This window comes from Myotis yumanensis, unplaced genomic scaffold, assembly GCF_028538775.1.
Source record: "Myotis yumanensis isolate MYYU_CA2020_CCGP unplaced genomic scaffold, mMyoYum1.0.hap1 SCAF_1, whole genome shotgun sequence".
In the NCBI taxonomy this organism is placed as follows: domain Eukaryota; kingdom Metazoa; phylum Chordata; class Mammalia; order Chiroptera; family Vespertilionidae; genus Myotis; species Myotis yumanensis.
This window is the reverse complement of record NW_027223752.1, coordinates 105,673,612-105,693,222: the sequence shown is the minus strand read 5'-3', so window position 1 is coordinate 105,693,222 and position 19,611 is coordinate 105,673,612. Positions and strand designations below refer to the sequence as shown.

Genomic DNA, 19,611 nt, shown 5'->3' with positions numbered 1-19,611 from the left:
TTTACAAGTGTGAATATGTGGATACAGATTTTTTTTTCTTATTAAAATTGGTTTTAATGGTCACAAAATTCTATGACAGATTTTGGTCAAATTGTTTCCATTAAAACAGTGGTTCTCAACCTTGGCTGCACATTAGAATCACCTGGGAATCTTTTTAAAATCCTGATTTCTGGGCCTCATCCTCCGGAAATTCTGTTTCTTTGTTACTAATGTTGTGGCCCCACCCCATAACAAAGAAACAGAATTTCTGGAGGGTGAGGCCCAGAAATCAGGATTTTAAAAAGATTCCCAGGTGATTCTAATGTGCAGCCAAGGTTGAGAACCACTGCATTAAAAGGTACTGATTTTAAAAACTAACACCTTAAAAACTGCCCCCCCCCCACACACACAAAGAAAAACACAACTGGTCCACAAAACATTTTCTTTTCCTTCTGAAGGTTTTATGTTGCATTGTAATCAATAACCAGCCTTTTACTATTAAACTTAAATGCCAATTGAGACAAACATTTCTGAGGCTGTTCTTCCACCACTGATTAAGACTGGGGTGGCAGGTATTGGGGATAATATTCATTTAGCCTTCTGAGCTTTCTGGGCAGACTTGGTGACTTTCCCAGCTCCAGTTGCCTTCTTGTTCACGGCTTTTATGACACCCACAGCAACTGTCTCATGTCACGAACAGCAGAACAGCCCAGAGGAGGGTAGTCAGAGAAGCTCTCAACACACATGGGCTTGCTAGGAGCCATATATATAGATGATGGCAGCATCACCAGATTTCAAAAACCTGGGGCCATCTTCCAGCTTTTTCCCAGAACGACAACCAATCTTCTCTTTCAGCTCAGCAAATTTGCAAGCTATATGAGTGGTGTGACAATCCAGCACAGGTGGATAGCCAGCACTGATTTGGCCTGGATGGTTCAGGATAATCACCTGAGCTATGAAGCCAGCTGCTTCCATTGGTGGGTCATTTTTGCTGTCACCAGCCACACTGCCATGACAAGCATCTTTGACAGACATGTTCTTGACACTGTCCCAGGAAGAGCTTCATGCAAAGCTTCATGGTGCATTTCAATAGGCTTCACTTCAGTTGTAACGTTGACTAGAGCAAAGGTAACCACCATGCTGGTTTGAGAACACCAGTCTCCACTAGGCCCACAGGGACAGTAGGCATATCACCAGGTTTATAGACATCCTGGAGGGGCAGATTCAGGGGCTTGTCAGTTGGACGAGTTGGTGGCAGGATGCAATCTAGATCTTCAAGCAGTGTGGTTCCACTGGCATTGCCATCTTTACGGGTGACTTTCCATCCCTTGAACCAAGGCATATTAGCACTTGGCTCCAGAAATTGGCACAAATGGTACCGTGTCAAGATTGTAGCCAATTTTCTTAATGTAGGTGCTGACATCTTTAACAATTTTCTCGTAGCTTTTCTGGCTATAGGGTGGCTCAGTAGAATCCATTTTGTTAACACCAACAATCAGTTTCACACCCAGTGTGTAAGCCAGAAGGGCATGCTCCTGGATCTGCCCATTCTTGGAGACACCAGCAGCAACAATCAGGACAGCACAGTCCGCCTGGTATATGCCTGTAATCATGTTTTTGATGAAGTCTCTGTGTCCTGGGGCATCAATGATGGTCACATAATACTGGCTGGTCTTGAATTTCCATGGGGAGATATCAATGGTGATATTCAGCTTTCAGTTTATTCAAGACCCAGGCATACTTGAAGGAGTCCTTCCCCATCTCCGCAGCCTCTTTCTCAAATTTTTCAATGGTTTTTTAAAAAATCCCACTCTGATTTATAGATCAGATAGCCAGTAGTGGTAGACTTTCTAGAATCTACACCTGTCCAATGATGAAGATGTTTATATGAGTCTTTTCCTTTCCTATTTTGGGTTTAATTTAGTGGTGGTTTTCACAACATCTGTGTTATGGCAGCAAACCCTTTGCAAAAAAGCCAGTTCATTCTTGTATTTTGTTTATAATTTACTGCATTATTTCCCCTACAAACAACTGTAAACATACTTTTGCCTCACTCTGTATTGAGCTGTTTCATAGCAGTGTTATTTTCACAGCTATACTGTATTATTGTTGAGCTGTGGCACTAAATAAAGTTTTCTTCTTCACTGCATCCAAAATTGGGAGGACCCATTGCATTGGCACCAACATTGGTCGACACCTTTGTTTGGATAGATACCCCACAGATCCCCTGGTGTGACATTTCCCTCATTGCAATGGATCAAACCTGAATCTGTTGAACAATGGTTTTATTTTTGGAGGTATTAGGATGATTGGGCAAGGGCAGTGAGCATTGAAGGTTTTCATAGCCCGAGCCTACACACAAAGTCAAAACCAGAGGAAGGGTTTCTAATGATCTTTCGCTGTTCTTTCATAGCACTGCAGAGCCACTTCCATGGGAGAGCCATTATGGCATCCTTCTAAAAATAGAAGGCAAAATCAACTGTGGAGTGGTTAGATATGTAACCCACAAATTTATCCCGGCCCTTTGAAGCTATCTTCACACTCCAGGGTCCTCATTCTTCCAGTGTTCAAACTGGTAAGTTCCTTTTGTTCATTACGGAGGAGGAAGGACCTCTGATTGATTGACAGCCTTCTCCCACCTCACACTATTTATTCTTCCACATTTCTCCTCAGAAGACATTTTTTTCTTTTCTTTTCTTTTCCCTGTCTTCTGAAACCACTCTCTCAGGAAAGAACAACTATTAAACTAGAGAGCATGTCCCACCCTTCATTCAAATCTTCCCTTTTCTGGTCAAGGCTGGCTACGGATCCATTTTATCTCCAGACCAAAGAGAAAGCAAACATTCCTTATTGGAATATAGTATTTTACTTAAACAAATGAAAAAAAAAATGACAACGTGGTTTTAACAAATCCATTGTTCCCTAGAGAAAGCTAAGTGCGTCGGTCTGCCTCAGCTCGGGATTGCTGCCGCCTGGCGCCAGCGGGAGCCGAGGCCGGGTGACTAAACCTGGAGCGAGCTGCCAGCAAAACTTGAATCCGCGACCGCCGGGCGAAAAGCGACGGCGCGGCCCGGCGCGGGCAACGATTGGTCGCCGGGCCGGGCCTCCGCGACTGCGCAGTGATCCTTGCGCGCCGCCCCTCCCGCCGCCGCGTCGCGAGTCTGTGGCTCTAGAAGTGACTGGGGTCAGCCGTCAAGCAGACAGCCGAGCGAGGAGGCGGTGGGCCATCCTTCTCCCTCCAAGGAAGGAGGGGACCGCTTTCCTGTCTCCCAGAGCCTGCAGCCTGCCCAGGCCGGTGAGGGGGAAGCCGAGGAGCTGCGCCGTGGACGCTCCACCCGGTGCCGCCGCCGCCACTGCCACGGCTGCCATGATGGATCGGAAGTGAGCCTCTGGGCGAGGCTGCCGGCGCCGGCGGTTCCAGTCTCCGTCCTCCTCCGCCCCCTCCGGGGAAAGTGCGACCCCGGGGACTGATTCTCTCGACCTTCGCGACCCTAGACCCTCAGCCCGGGCCTGCGTCCTCCCGGACTGAGCGGCAGGGAGTGGCTCCCGGCCTCCGGCCCCGGCAGCGAGGAAGATGGCGGACCCGGCAGAGTGCAACATCAAAGTGATGTGTCGCTTCAGACCTCTCAACGAGTCTGAAGTGAACCGCGGCGATAAGTACATCGCCAAGTTTCAGGGAGAAGACACGGTCATGATCGCGGTGAGTTGCCGCCGTCCCGCTTTCGGGCCTGGCTGGGCCTGGAAGTTCCGGGGAGTGGTGGGGTGCAGAATGTAGAGGGAGCTGTCGTGTCCCCGACCGTCCCTGGTGTTTTCCGGGTCAGATAACCCGGCACCGGGAGACTGCGCAGCTCCGCAGGTGTTCCCGGGGCGCCCCCACCCCGGGCTTCCGTGCAGGGTGATGGGAGGCGCCTGGTCTCAGTCCGGGACACTCCCTCACCTGGGGCGCTGGAGGAACTGTTTCGGGAGCAAGTTTAGTGTGTGTTTACTGTTGCTGTTGGCTGTTGGGGTTTTGGACTACCCCCAATTTACCATATATAAAATATCTAAGATTAAAATTCAGCTAGTAACGTGGCGGTATCTTAAATATTAAAGACAGTTTTATAGAAACTGTGTTGAACCCTATTGTTTTCCCCGCGGGAGGAGGAAAAACTACCAAAAAACTACAAATAATACCTTTACCTCAAAATGTTTACCTACCAACCTTTTGTTAACAATTGAGAAAGACTAATAGGAACTATATAAAAAGAAATAGTGCGTTTTCTTTTAAAATCGGAGTGATCAAGTTTGTTGCAAATGTGGTTACTTCAGGTTGGGTCAAACAAGTGCTCAGAAAGACCCATAATCTCATTCTTGCTGGGTTTTATTTGGTAACAGTCTAGGTGAGAGTGTTAACTTTTTCTGTGTATATCAGAGTAATGTAAAAGGAAGGTTTTTGTTTTGTTTTTTAAAATATATTTTTATTGATTTCAGAGAAAGAGGGAGAAGGAGATAGAAACATTAATGATGAGAGAGAATCATTGATTGGCTGTCTCCTGCAGGGTGCCTTGAGCCTGCAACCCGGGCATGTGCCCTTGATCAGAATCAAACCCGGACCCTTCAGTCCGCAGGCTGACGCTCTACCCATTGGGCTAAACCAGCTAGGGCTAAAAGGAAAATTTTTTTTTTTTTTTATTTTTCGCTTAAAGTATTACAAAGGGTATTACATAAGTGTCCTTTTTTCCCCCCCGCCCTTGACAAACCCCTACCCTCCCTTACCCCCCAGTGTCTTATGTAAAAGGAAAATTTTTTAAAAAGATAAAATTTGACCGATAAATTAGATTTCGTGTTGGTATTAGATTCCTACTTCTGTAATTAATATCTATCCTCAAGAAAGTTGAGCCCTACCCGGTTTGGCTCAGTGGATAGAGCGTGGGCCTGCAGACCCAAGGGTCCCAGGTTCAATTCAGGTCCTTCCTCCTCGGCCTGGCCCCTGTTTGGACGCTTGCAGGAGGCAACCATTGGATGTTTCTCTCACATCGATATGTCTCTTTGTCTTTCCCTCTCTCTTCCACTCTCTCTAAAAATCAATGGAAAAATATCCTCGGGTGAGGATTAAAAAAAATAAGTTGATTTTGATAATCCCAAGGATGGTGAGATATTGTTCCTTTGTAGTATAAAAAAATAACATAACCAAGGTTGGCTAATCATTGTTAGGGAGATGAGAATGTAAGGTTGATTCTTCTCTTCTCTTCTCTTCTCTTCTCTTCTCTTCTCTTCTCTTCTCTTCTCTTCTCTTCTCTTCTCTTTCTTTTTGAGATCATCTCTGGTATTGACAAGTCTCAAATAGCACTCCCAGTTCAAGGAGGTTAAAATGGAAACTAAGATACTGCATACAGAGCAGTGTAATTAAAAATTAAATCTTTCTTGGTTATGCCATATAGCAGGACTTTTTTTCTACATTGTTATCATGGCATAACATTTTAATGTTAATTTTTCCTAATTGCATTTCATATTTAATATATTATTTGCACAGTTTAATTTGGAAATAGGACACAGGAGTCACGGGACAGTGATAATTAAAAGCATTGGCATATTATACAGGACTAAAGTTTAAAGTTCTTTATAGTTTTTATGTGAAAGTTTAGGTCTAGTGAATGAATGTTGATTCATATTGCTCGTTAGGCATTTGACAAACAAGTTATTAGGTTACTAACAACTGCCAGTTCTGTGTGTAGACTGCAAGCTGGTTCTTTGTTAACAAAGTCCAGAAGAAAAACTCATTATAAATGACATCATAGTGAGGCCAAGAAGTTAAATACAATAGTAGTCATCCTTTTCCTTTAGAATGATGTATTTTACATGGAATCAGAAGGTTTACAAGGCCTGGATTGTTAGTTGGCAAACATGAGGCTACTAGTTTCTCGAGTTTGTGTGATTACTCAACCTTAACAGTGCTTGACGTAAAGCTGTTTTCCTTTTCGACTTGTATTAGGAGTGATTTTTAGTGTGTGCTTACACAAATCTATAAGTATAACCAAGTTGTTTTTTTTTATATTAGAATTTAGGATTCACAAAATGTTTTAAGATTAGGTTAAAAGGCAGCCCAACAATGACAAAATGAAATAGTTAAAACAAGTGATTACCACAAGAAGCACACATTTATGCTAGGTTTTTTCCTTTGGATAGAGTTATTTTAAGTGTCTTACATGTTTACTTAATAAAGTAAATAAATATCAATAGTAATATAAATAATGGATAGATGATAGAGCTGTGAAACAGTGAACAGTTAAGTTGGCCTTTAGGCAAACATTTTAGTCCAGTTTTAAAATTTGTATAAGCAGAAATACATTACAACTGAGTGACAAAGCCTTTAGATATATAAAACAATGTGTTTAGTTCATTATTTTCAGGAACTAATATTTTGCACAGAATAATATGTCATTAATTACTCAGTTCTCATTTTTGTTCACTTTTTAAAATTAATTGTATTATTTTTTTAAAGGTTGTTTGGGAATTTATAAGAGCTATTGGGGAAAGTAAATTAGCCTCTAAATAAAATCTTCCGGTTTGTTTTGTTTGGATCTTGATCCTGATTCAAAATATATAGTTTAAGAAGGAATTGCTGCAATGCAGAATTTAAAACAAATATTCTATACATTTTAAAAGTTTTTTAAAACATTTATTTCTCTTGATTTGAGAGGGGAAGAGAAAGGGGGAGAGAGAGAGAAACATCAATGATGAGAGAGAATCATCAATAGGCTGCTTCCACCCAAGTATGTGCCCTGACCCAGAATCGAACCATGACCTCCTGGTTCATAGGTCGATGCTCAACCACTGAGCCCCACTGGCCAGGCCATTTAAAAAGTTTTTACAGCCCTGTCCAGTTTGGCTCAGTGGATAGAGCGTCGGCCTGCGGACTGAAGGGTCCCAGGTTAGATTCCGGTCAAGGGCATGTACCTTGGTTATGGGAACATCCCCAGGAGGGGTTGTGTGCAGGAGGCAGCTGATCGATGTTTCTAACTCTCTATCCCTCTCCCTTCCTCTCTGTAAAAAATCAATAAAATATATTAAAAAAATAAAAAATAAAAAGTTTTTTGTCTTTTATTTGAATCAAATTTAAAGAATAAATATTTTGGTTTATAATGTTACTAAATTATAAGTATGTTCAGTGCTCATGTAGAAAGTCATTTTTAAGGATTCTGATTTTTATCTTAGTTTGTTTTCCAATATTTTGTCCAAATTTTTTCCTGTTACTCAAGTAATTATTTTTAATACTAGAGGCCCAGTGCACGGATTCGTGCACTGGTGGGGTCCCTCGGCCTGGCCTGCGGGTATCGGGCCGAAACCAGCTCTCTGACATCCCCCGAGGGGTCCCAGATTGAGAGAGGGCGGTTCTTGGGTGACTGCACCCCGGAATTGGGCTCTCCTCTCTGGTTCCGGGTGTGTCACCTGAGAACTGCAGCTGCCAAGTCACGGCAGCTCTGCAGCTCCTGTGCTGAGCGTCTGCCCCCTGGTGGTCATAGCTAACGGTCGGACGGTCAGACAGTTGCTTAGGCTTTTATATATATAGATAGATTATGTGACTGCATGGCAGGCAAATCTTGTAATCTTACCATGTTTCCCTGTTCCATTTTTCATACAGTTTTTTTTGTTTGTTTTTTAGTTTTCGAAGTTCTATAATGATCACATATTGAATGAAGTAAGCGAATTCTTTTATGAAAACCTTTAAATGATACTAGAATATATTTGCTTTAAATAAAAGAAACTTGATATCTCACAAGGAGGATAGGGAAACTCCTTATGTAATTCTCATGAACCTGCTGAAAGCAGAAAAAAAATCCATTGAAAAAAATTATTCCTATATTTATGTGTTATAAAAGTGGAACATTCACACTTGTGTTAAGTGTCTTTACTAGTCATTGTTCTTTATATAGTATACTGTATAGGCTGCCAGAACCAAAAACAGGCTGTTGTACTTAGTTAATTGAAAGTAGAGAACAAACCTAATTAGATTATCTTGTCCAGTTCCTTGCCTTCAGTACAATAGGATTTCCCTTTTTAAGTGAATGATGATTTGGTGTTTGATCCTATTTACCTTTTTTATATTTAAATTTATTGAATTTAGAGAGAGAAAGGTAGAGAGAGAGAAACATCAATTTGTTATTCCACTCATTTATGCTTTCATTGGTTGATCCTTGTTGCTCTGACCAGGGCTCAAACCCGCAACTTTGGCAAATCAGGGGGACACTCTACCCAACTGAGTTCCTTGGCCAGGGCTGATCCTGTTCACCTTAACAGTGAAAATTAAAAGAGAATAAGGAGTCATCATCCCATACCTTTACAATTTGGGTTGTTAGCCCATAATCTGTGTCAAACTAGGGAAAATATAGTATCCTATAATCTCCTGTGATTACTATTCAGAAATCCAAAAGAGGTGTATCCATGCCAGAAGGGTCTCCTTTGTAACCTAATTTGGTCTTTAGCCTAGTCCAGGAGTGGGCAACCCTTGGCACGCGTGCCAAACATGGCACGCCAGTAACTTTTGCTGGCACGCAAAAACTTCTCTTATAATCTTCCCTTTACAATTTTTGTGAACATTTGAATGACTTAAATGTTAAATTACAAGGAACTGGCAAGACACTTGATGTTATGTTTGGTTACATAAAGACTTTTGAAAAGAAACTGGAAGTCTTTAAGAGGGATGTGGATGGTGAGAGATTTAGATATTTCCCAAACCTCAAGAGGCACATCAAAGACCTCCCAAAAGATGACAGAACAGACTGTCAAAGCCTTCAAAAGCTGTTTTTAAACATCATCGAGTTAACTATTGAGCGGTTCTTCTCAAGATTTTCGAAATTCAGAGAACTGGAAGAGACAGCAAAATTCATGAGGTTTCCAGACAGCATGAAACTGGAGAAACTAAACTTACAAATGTTTTCATGGATAGACATGGCTGATTTTGAAATGCAGTTGATTGAATTTCAGAGTAGCTCAATTTGGAAGCAGAAATTTATTGACCTTAGAGTTGACTTGGAAAACATTGAAAAAAAGCGATTAAGAGACAGGAGTACCAGAGAGAAGTGTCGAAAACGAACTATTGAGGACTTGGAATGCCATTCCAGAAAATTTTTTCTGTTTAAAAAACTGCAACAGCGTTACTCTCCATGTTTTCATCCACATACGCTTGTGAATCTTTGTTCTCAGTGATGAATTTTGTTAAGTCTCGTAATAGGAGTAGAGTAGCCTGACGGATGAAAGTAGTAGCTCGTGCATATCTCTGAAGGTCACGAAATATAAACCTGATGTAAAATCTCTGTCATCAGTGATGCAGCAGCAAAAGTCCCCCTGATAATATCAAACAGAGTCAAAGTTTTCTGTCGGACTATCAATGTACATGTATACATTAAAAAATAAATGTATTTTTCATCATCATATACTGTGTTTTTGTCGCTCGAATGAATTTTATTATTTCTTCAAGGTTCTTTACATACGTACGCCTTAAGAGATATCAAGTAGGCGTAAACATTTCTATTTCATTTTGTCCCCTTGAAGTCTAAGTCACATGTCAATGAATCTTGTGACTTGGAGTGTCTTTGAAGATACATAGAAATAGAGAGTATATTTCAATGCCAAGAACCAGGTTTTAAAGTATAGATGTTAAAAAAAATTTTTTTAAGAAAAAAACCCATATAATATACACATGTCCAGATATTGAGGTTTCCTTTGTTTAAATTTATTTGAAAGATTATTAGTTTGGAAATGTGCCTTAATTCTAGCCATTAGAAATAGATTTTATGTTTCACAAGTCTCTTTTCAGGAAGCCAGGGTCAGTTAGTAACTTTATGGGTAGATCTCTAATAAAAAATTTGCCTCGCTAAAATTTTAATTTAGCCTTGGAATTAAAATTTCTTGACTTGATGCTAAGCACAAAGTTTTTATTTAACGAGGATATAATTTCTAAGTGAATCACTCAACCCCAGCTTGATTATTTTTGTTTGCATATTCATAGTCCTGCTTTAAGAAGGTTGTATAGGTAGTTTGCATTTTTGCTATGTGGTGATTCCAGAGTAAGTAGCTACATAATGTATTTTTGAGGTGGGCTTTCCTATTACTTATTATCTTCAGCATATCTCTTTCTAAATGGTTTATAAGCACTCTTTTTTTTAATTGATATAAAAATGGAGATAAGGAGTTAAAGTTCAGTAGTGTTCATTCTGTTTTTTTTAGATGTTTATTTTAATAAAATTTTGTTATTTGATTTATTTTGGAAGAATATAGTTGTCTTCATGCTGTATGTTTTCTATTGACCTGTTATTAAATGTATATTTGGCTAGTAGCAATGTATTCTTGACTCCTTTCCAGGTTGTGAGTTCTTTAAAGCTAGAGACTGTCTCCATTTCAAGTCAGTTATCATTACTTGATCACTTATATTAATTATTCAAGACTATTATTATCCTCTATTCTTTGAACACTGCAGTCTGTACCAAAATATTATTTCTAAAATTGTTACTCATTTACAATATCCATTGCCTTCTTAGGTGGTAAATATTTGCTGGATAAATGAAGAGGGGAAATTAATATATTTTTTTTTGCATAGAAAAAATAGCATGGTTTATCACTGGGTGATGATTGTTCTTTTGAATGTACTTGTGTTTGTTTCCAAAATTGTTTATTATGAATACATCTTGTACAATCAGTAAAATAATAGATTGGTGCTTTTTTTTTTTTAGCCACACCCCTGTAGGTTTAAATGTTAATGTCTCAGTGGTATCTTAGCAAAAGAACACGTTTATGTATGTCTTAGCCAAAGAGTAATCAGACATTGAGATGTCTTTTAATTGACGCCAGAGCTGATCACCCTTATATAATAAAGAGCTAATATGCAAATGGTCCTCACACCCTCACGGCTCAGACACTCAACACTGCGGAGAGAGGAATGGGGACCAGCCAGGCACAAATGAGCTTGCGAGAGAGGAATGGCCACCAGCCAGGCTGTGACCTGGGAGAGGGACAAGCCGCCTGCCCCGCGTTCCAGGGCGCCTGCGGCTGCGGCCTAGGTAAAGCCACCCGCCCACGGTCCCCTGCAGCTGTGGCCGGCCCGGGTCCTGGCTGCCTGCGGCCGGCCAGAGGGAGGGAAGCCTGGGTCCTAGGTGCAGGGTGAGGCAGAGGTGGTTAGGGGCGATCGATAGGCAGGCAGGCAAGCAGTTAGGAGCCAGTGGTCCTGGATTGTGAGAGATAGTTGCACATCCACTGAGGGGTCCCAGATTGGAGAGGGTGCAGGCTGGGCTGATGGACTCTCTCCTTCTCTCCTCCTCTCCTTCTCCCCTCCTCCCGTGCATGAATTTCATGCACTGGGCCTCTAGTCTTAGTATATCCATCAGGAATGCTTTCAGCTGCAGAGTGAAAACAAACAACAAAGAGAGGTTTAAATAAGAGGTTATTTCTCTCATAAAAAGTTTAGAGATCCACCACCACCAAAAAAAAAAAAGTTTAGATAGGCCTTTGCTGCTAGTACTTATTTGATTCTTATCCTTTGTCTTCCTTAGATTGACTTTTCATCATTTTTGTTATGTTTGAAAAATGGATGTTACAACTCCAGACATTTATTCCAGAAAGGAAAAAGGGCAGTCTCAGCTGAGAATGGTTCTTTTCATCAGGAAAACAAGTCTTCTCCAAGACCTTCCAGCAAACCATCACTTACTTCACAGTATCCAGAACTGGGTCAAGTGGCCACTGGTTGCAAGAAAACTAGGCTAACAAGTGGTTAGCTTTGCAGACTTTCTAATGGGAATTGGGAATGGCTTCAGATAGCCTTTAGGAGTGTCTGCTTCATTGTTACTTTGAGGAGGGGGATTGTGGGATAAAAAGTAAGGTTTTGGGGTGTGTGTATGTGTGTGTTTTAAGATAAGACCCAGGAAGTATTCTATGATGTTAAGGATTTTTTCTGGAGTCATGATTACTTTGTATTTTAGGGTCCAACTCCCTTCTCTTTTCATCTATAGATGCTTACTTTCCTAGATCAGTTCTTTTGAGCATTAAAACTTGCTCAGGTCTTGCCCATCTTAAAAAATTATCTTAGATCCACAGCCAGATAGAAATCTACTTCGTTACCTTCCATTCTTTTCTCTTTCTTTTTTTTTTTTTTTTAAATATATTTTTATTGATTTTCTACAGAGAGGAAGGGAGAGAGATAGAGAGTCAGAAACATCGATGAGAGAGAAACATCGACCAGCTGCCTCCTGCACACCCCCCACTGGGGATGTGCCCGCAACCAAGGCACATGCCCTTGACCGGAATCGAACCCGGGACCCCTCAGTCCGCAGGCCGACGCTCTATCCACCGAGCCAAACCGGTCCTGGCCTTCCATTCTTTTTTCAACCCATTACAATCTGATCTTTGTCTTTGGATACTTTTAGTTTTGTCTTGACCTCACAGTTATATTTGACATAAGCAGTCCCTCCTTGAAAGTTCCTCCTTGATTTGCATGGACATTATACACTTGCCTTTTCATTCTATGTCTCTTGTTCCTCAGACTACATTAGAAGTTCTCTAAATGTGGTACCCAAGGTAGAGTCCCCAAGATCCTTTTTCAGTGTCCACAAGGTCAAAACTATATTTGCCATTTTTACTGTGTTGGCATTTGCATTTGATCTTTGCTTCTTATACTTTAAACTAGAAGCCAGGTGCACAAAATTCATGAATGGGTAGAGTCCCTAAGCCTGGCCGGTGATCAGGGCTCATCAGGTTCCCAGCCTCCCCGCCGCCTCCTTACCTCACTCCCTCAGCACCCCACTGCCACCGCTGGTTGCCCTCCATGTTCCACGCTTCCCCCTGGTGGTCAGCGCAAATCATAGTAAGCAATCAAACTCCGGGTTGAATTACTGAGGATGTTACTTCATTTGGTTTCTTTCTCTTTTTTAAAAAATATATTTTTATTGATTTCAGAGAGGAGGAAGAGGAAGAGAGAGAGCAAAACATCAACGATGTTTGCACACCCCACACTGGGGATTGAGCCCGCTACCCAGGCATGTGCCCTGACCAAACCTCGGCCTCCTGGTTCATAGGTCACCACTCAACCACTGAGCCACACTGGTTGGGCATCATTTGGTTTCTTGAATGCTACAAGCTCCTTTCTGTCTTAGGATCTTTAAGCATCCTATTGCCAATGCCTAGACTACTTACCCATACTCACTCTCTCATGAGAGATGGGCAATCAATCAGTAACCCATCTGTAGACTTCAAGAATAGTTTTCCCAAGTCCTTATAGCTGTTTCTGAATTTCTGAGTCCCCTATTTCCCTGAAATCTCCCTTTGGCTGAATTAAGGGAGGGGGTCTGCCATATAGAATTTCAAATGGAGAACCCTACACTGGCTCTCGGGGCACAGTGCACCTGCAGGAGCAAAAGTGGTAAGGTATCTGTCCAGGGTAATTTCACCTCCTGGCATAGCTTAGCCATAGCCTGCTTGAGAGTCCATTTCATGCGTTCTACTTTTCCTGAACTCTCGGGTCTGTAGGCTGTATTAAGTTCCACTTAATTCCTAAGGTCTTAGCTACTTGCTGTACTACCTCAGCTATAAAGGCTGGGCCATTATCTGACCCTATGGTTAATGGCATTCCATACCGAGGAATTATGTCCTTCAGTAACACCTTAGTGACTTCTCTCACCTTCTCCGTGCGGTAGGATATGCCTCAACCCAGCCTGAAAAGGTGCAGACAAAAACTAAAAGATAGTTATTTCCTCTACTAGGCCCTATTTCTGTCAAGTCTACCTCTAGGTCTTCAAAAGGACCCGGCCTTGCATTGTTCTGTGCACAGAGGGGGCAGTGCTGAGAGACTGAGGTGCATAAGGAGGGGAGATGGGCATTTAGATAGTATCTGCTTAACAAGATTTCTAGAGCCGTCTTCCCTAAATGGATAAGTTCATGCTGTTGGAGGACTACTCTATGAGCTAACTGTTCTGGAACGTAGACCCTATGATCTGGGAATATCCACCAACCTTCCTTCATCCTTTTACCCCTTCTCATTGGGTCCATTCTTCTTTTTGAGGGGTGTATTTTGGAGGTTCAGGTAATTCAGGAACCAGCATGATCCGCGATGGCACTGCCCGCTCCTTAGCAGCTAGCCTTGCCGCTGCATCTGCGTGAGGGTTCCCTTCTGACATTGAGTCTTTTCCTTTTTGATGTCCTCTACAATGGATGACTGCTAATTCCTTGGGCTCCCAGACTGCTTCTAAGTAACTTCAAGATTTCATTCTGATTTTTTTATTCCTTTTCCTCCAGCCATCAGGAACCCCTTTCCTTGTACATGGCCCCATGGATATGCAGGGTAGCGAAGGCATAGTGTGAGTCAGTGTAGACGTTGGCATGCTTATCCTTACTGAGATTTAAGGATCTGACTAGGGCCCAAAGTTCTGCCCTCTGTACTAACCATCCTTCAAGCAGGGCCTGTGCCTCTATTATCTCAAATTTTTGATACCACCGCATACCCGGCTTGTCTTTTTCCTTCATCTAGGAAGCTACTGCTGTCCGTGAACAATATTAAGTCTGGATTCTGTAGAGGCCTGTTAGATCTGGCTGGCTGGAGTAAACCTCCTCTAGGACTTCTAGACAATCATGCTCAAGGGTTCCCTCTGCAATGGGTAGGAAAGTGGCAGGATTAAGAGTTCTTACTGCCTGTAATCTTATTCGTAGATTTTCACATAGGCCCTTGGTATTGAGTCACCCGAGCATAAGTCAGCCAGTGTTGCCCCTTAGCTTCCATTAGGGCAGTGGTTCTCAACCTTCTGGCCCTTTAAATACAGTTCCTCATGTTGTGACCCAACCATAAAATTATTTTCGTTGCTACTTCATAACTGTAATGTTGCTACTGTTATGAATCGTAATGTAAATATCTGATATGCAGGATGGTCTTAGGCGACCCCTGTGAAAGGGTCTTTCGACCACCAAAGGGGTCGCAACCCACAGGTTGAGAACCACTGCATTAGGGTGACAACAGCATGAGGCACTTTAACATTTAAGTTCTGTCCCAGAGTGAACTTATCTGCCTGTGACTAATAAGGCTGTGGCTGCAAGGACCCTGAGGCATGGGGGCCACCCAGAGGCAACCGGGTCAGTCTGTTTGGAGAGGTAGGCTATTGGCCTCTGCCAGGGTCCCAACTCCTAAGTCAGAACTCCTAGGGCTACCCTGTTGTTCTTGTCAAGGTAAAGGCTAAAGTCCCATGTCACATCTGGGAGCCCTAGGGTCGGCACCTTGGTGAGCTTTGTCTTTATGGTCTCGAAGGCTTCATGAGGGGCTTAGCTAGATCTGAGAATCCTGGGATCCAAATTTGACAGAACCCTGCTGCCCCTAGGAATTCCCGAATCTATTGCCGGGTGCCGGGGACTGGTATGGCACATACTGCCTGTTTTCTTTCAGTCCCTAGTCTTCGTTTCTCTTGGGTAATTCAGAAACCTAGGTATTTGACTTCCCTCTGACAGATTTGAGCCTTCCTTTTGGACACCCAGTAACCTATTTCAGTTAAGAGTCTTAGAAGGGTTCGTGTTCCTTCCCAACACTAAGTTCACGTGGAGCTAGCCAGTAGGAGGTTGTCTACATATTGGAGTAGAACGCACCCCATGTCCTGTCCTGGAAATTTGGGCAAATCTGCTGCTAGTGCTCCACTAAAAAGAGTTGGGGAGTTCTTGAACCCTTGTGGCAGTTTGGTCCAGGTGAACTGTTCCTTATCCCTTTGGTTGGGTTTTCCCACTCAAAGGCAAACAGGGGCTGACTGGAGGGTGCCAGCTAAAGGCAGAAAAAGAAAGTTATACAGGCGGTGCCCCAGGCTTCAAGTCAGTTAGCACTCAGGCGTGGTTCTTAGCCAGGCCCCAGGGATTTCCTTCTGCCCATACCAGCGGGAATTCCTTCTCTAGTTCAGGATCTAATGGTGAGTCCTTTGACTGGGAGGTATAAAGTCTCCATTCTTCCTCCCTAGATACAGGAATTCATGAACCACCGGGTGGCCGCCTAACTGACATCAGCAGGGGCAGTAGAATGGTCTGCAGCTGTGGTCCCCGGTAGCTCCAATAATGGTGACTTTCCGTCCTGAGAGGGGACCTGCTTTCTGAGTAACTACCAAGTGCTCTGCCCCTGTATCAACCATAAAGTTTACAGTCTGGTTCTCGATTTTCATTTCAACCAGGAGCTCATAGGGGCCCAGTTGGAAAGAGCCCAGTCTGTCCTAGTCAAAGTCAGCTGCCGCCAGTCCGATGAGGTCTGCCTCAGGTGGCTCTGGCTGATAGCGGCTGGGTGGTTTGGATGGCCTTGCCTGCTTCTGGTGGCTCAGGCATTCATTCTTCCAGTGCCCTACTTCTTTACATTAGGCACACTGGTCCCATTTAAGATCCATCCTTTCTTTTCCTGACTTGGCTCCTTGCTGTCTCCCTTTTCTGGAAGTTAGGTTTTATAACAGCTACAGCAATCAGCGTCACTTTCCTTTTTAGTTTCTGCTCAGCCTCTTTTTTTTAGCCGCATTGTCCCAATTAATGAAAACCTTGTTTGCTATTTCTAGTAGCTCAGTTGCATTCTTTCCCGCAAATCCTTCAAGCTTCTGTAGCTTTCTCCTTATGTCTGGCTGAGCCTGACTAACGAAGGCTGCATTGACCATAGTTTGATTCTCCAAGGCCTCTGGGTCAAAGGGAGTGTAAACTCAATATGCTTCACAGTGTCTCTCATAAAAGGCTGCCAGACTTTCATAAGGCCTCTGGAAAACCTCAGAGGTCTTGGCCATATTAGTAGGCTTCTTGGCCCCAGCCCAGAGCCCCTGGACGAAGGCCAACCGATATCTCTCTTATCTGGCCCTCCCATCCACCGAATTCAGGTCCCATCTGGGTTCCACACCTGGGAGAGCCTCCCTGGCCCATCTGTCTGTGTCTAATGTCCCTGGCAGGGCCTGGGTCTAGAGCCATTTCCAAGCTTCTGTTATTATTCTCATGTGCTCCTCAGTGTTAAAGAGTGTGAGAAGGAGTTGCTTGCAGTCGATCCAAGTGGGCTTATGGGTCTGAAAGATTGGCTTGAGGTTTTTAAGAATAAATGGGAGTGTGATGCTTCCAATCTAAGATATCAGTCATAGTGAAAGGCTGGTAGTAAATGACCGATCCCTTCTCTTGTGGGGTCCTGTTTTCTCCAATTTATGAGGACCCTGCATTTCTCGGAGAACCATCTGGAAAGCCGGGAGTGGTTTGGGTCCCTGATCAGCTGAGTGCAAACATCGTCCAACTGGCTCTGGAGAGTCCGGTTGCGGGGAGATGGAAGGAGGTGGTGTATCTAAGCTTCCCTGGCTAGGCAAAGGGGCACTGGGTACCACTTGAGGCACATATGGAGGTGTTAGAACTGGCAGGGCTTCCTCAGGGTGTTCCTGCAGGATAGGAGGCTTATTCCCCTTCTGAGGGTCCTGCCCTTTTTCCTTTTATACACAAAACTGGATCCAAAACGGCTTAAGCTCTGCTATCTCTAGCCTTGGTCAATATATAGGAACTGGTTGGGATGACCTGGGTCTCCTGTGATAATTCTGTGAACATTCCTGATTGTGGGGGACATCCAATGTGCCCTCTGGTGGCCATCCTACTCCAGAAGATGGCCAGTCTATTTCACACATCCTTTTTTAATTCCCAGGGGACTAGTTTTACTCGGTAGTCCCCAATAAACCTCTTTTTAAAATTCCTTAACATACATTCTAAGACAGAGTTTGAGGAGGAGCTATTACCCATGTTGCAGGGAGGGACCAGGTTGCCTCCTCTTTAAAAAAAAAAAAAAAAACGTGAATAAAAGAACTAATCAAAATAAACCTTATTTTCTAACTTCATTTGTCCTTGGGTGTGGACAGCAAATGACACTAATCAGATTTCTATCAGTCTCCCTGAGTACATTGACATAAACTATTTAACCTCTGGTTAGGGAGGCAATGCAAATCATTTACTCCCAAGTGTCCTTGGTTTAGGGAAGACAGGATTTACAAGATGGCTCCAATGTCCTTGATTTAGGGAAGACAGCATTTCTGTTCAGTTTCCCTATTCTACTTGTCCTGGCTTACTGGCCTGTCATCCATTCGACTTTCTTTCAACATTTCTCTTTACCTTCCTCCATTACACCAAAGCCATACTTCCCAGTTAGTTAGAACTCTTAGCCTTAATTTTTAGGTGACATGTAAATAATTAACATTCCTCAGATTAGCAATGCATTCATATTTTTTAAGAGACACAAATTTCACTAGCTAAACAATTTGAAACAAACAACAAAGACATATTTAAACAATAAAGACAGATAACATTCCCCACTAAAAACTTTATAAAAACTTTGAATCACCATGGAAACTCGGGAGAGGTTTAGAAGGGTTTTTAAAAAACAAAACGGAAATATTAACAAACAAAAACACTTTTACACCAGCAGTCGCCACATTTACACCACAGAATACCACCAAATCAGTTTCAATTGCGCAGAGATACAGAACAAGTCCCTGATCAGAGGCAGTAGAAAACTGCCTAGGAACACTTCTCTTCTACCTTTTTTTTTTTTTTTTAAATTATTTTTATTGATTTCAGAGAGGGAGGGAGAGGGAGAGAGAGATAGAAACATCAATGATGAGAGAGAATCATTGATTGGTTGCCTCCTGCATGCCCCCGACCGGAGATCAAGCCCACAACCCAGGCATGTGCCCTTGACTGGAATCAAACCTGGGACCCTTCAGTCCGAAGGCCGATGCTCTATCCACTGAGCCAAACCAGCCAGGGCTCTTCTACCTTTTTTTTAAAAGACAGGCCAGACTCGAACCCTTAGCCAGTTCGAGTTTTGACTTCCCTCCTGGGAAGTCCTGAAGATGGTGAATACCGTCTAGAAGCCGTTCCTCCAGATCAGTGGTCGGCAAACTGCAGCTTGCGAGCCACATGCGGCTCTTTGGCCCCTTGAGTGTGGCTCTTCCACAGAATACCAACTTCTGCACATGGGCCATGAAGTTTCAATCGCACTGTACGTGCGCATCCGCACGTGGTATTTTGTGGAAGAGCCACACTCAAGGGGCCAAAGAGCCGCATGTGGCTCGCGAGCCGCAGTTTGCCGACCACTGCTCCAGATGATCCGAGCTATCCTGAGGTAGAGGCGAGCTATCTCTTCTGTCCCATAGGACAGGCCAAAACTCGGACCCGTTTCCCCGGGGAAAAACTTACAGTTTCAGATGTCTGATTTTGACTTCTCTCCCGGGAAGTCCCAGAAAGGTGTTTTCTGCCTCTTTTGGGTCCGCCAGAGCGTGGAGTTGCCGCAGTCCCTCCAGACCCTATGAGTTCAGGAACTGGCGAATGTGCTGGTGGCGTGCCTTCCTTGGGTCCTGGAGCCTGAAGCAAGTGCCCCGAAGTCTGCTCTTGTCAGCAGTGACCTAAGAGCCAGCTCAACTGATGCTTCCCAGCCAACGCACCAAATGTGGCAGAATGCACGGAAGAACAATCAGTCAGCCCTCTGAAGGAGGAAAGTTTAACCTTTATTTGGCAGATCTGCTAGTCCAGGGGAATTCTGGATCCAAAGCCTGAACTGAACTCATGGGGAGGCTCTGACCTATATATCTCCTCCTGTAGTGGGCCCCTGAGGGTCCCTGCAGCTCCACCCAAGTCAGTCTTGGCGGGGTTTTG

General features: G+C 43.3%; 1 protein-coding gene and 1 pseudogene across 1 annotated transcript in view; one reads left to right on the top strand and one right to left on the bottom strand.

Moving 5' to 3' along the window:
* Positions 1-494: 494 nt before the first annotated feature.
* LOC139010782 (elongation factor 1-alpha 1 pseudogene) lies at positions 495-3,348 on the bottom strand (annotated as a pseudogene).
* The window catches only part of KIF5B (kinesin family member 5B), a 73,407-nt gene continuing 56,930 nt past the window's right edge, over positions 3,135-19,611 (top strand). Inside the window, exon 1 of the mRNA XM_070429032.1 lies at positions 3,135-3,679. Coding sequence (XP_070285133.1) covers positions 3,554-3,679 — 126 coding nt within the window. The 5' untranslated portion in view covers positions 3,135-3,553. The remainder of the gene's footprint in view (positions 3,680-19,611) is intronic.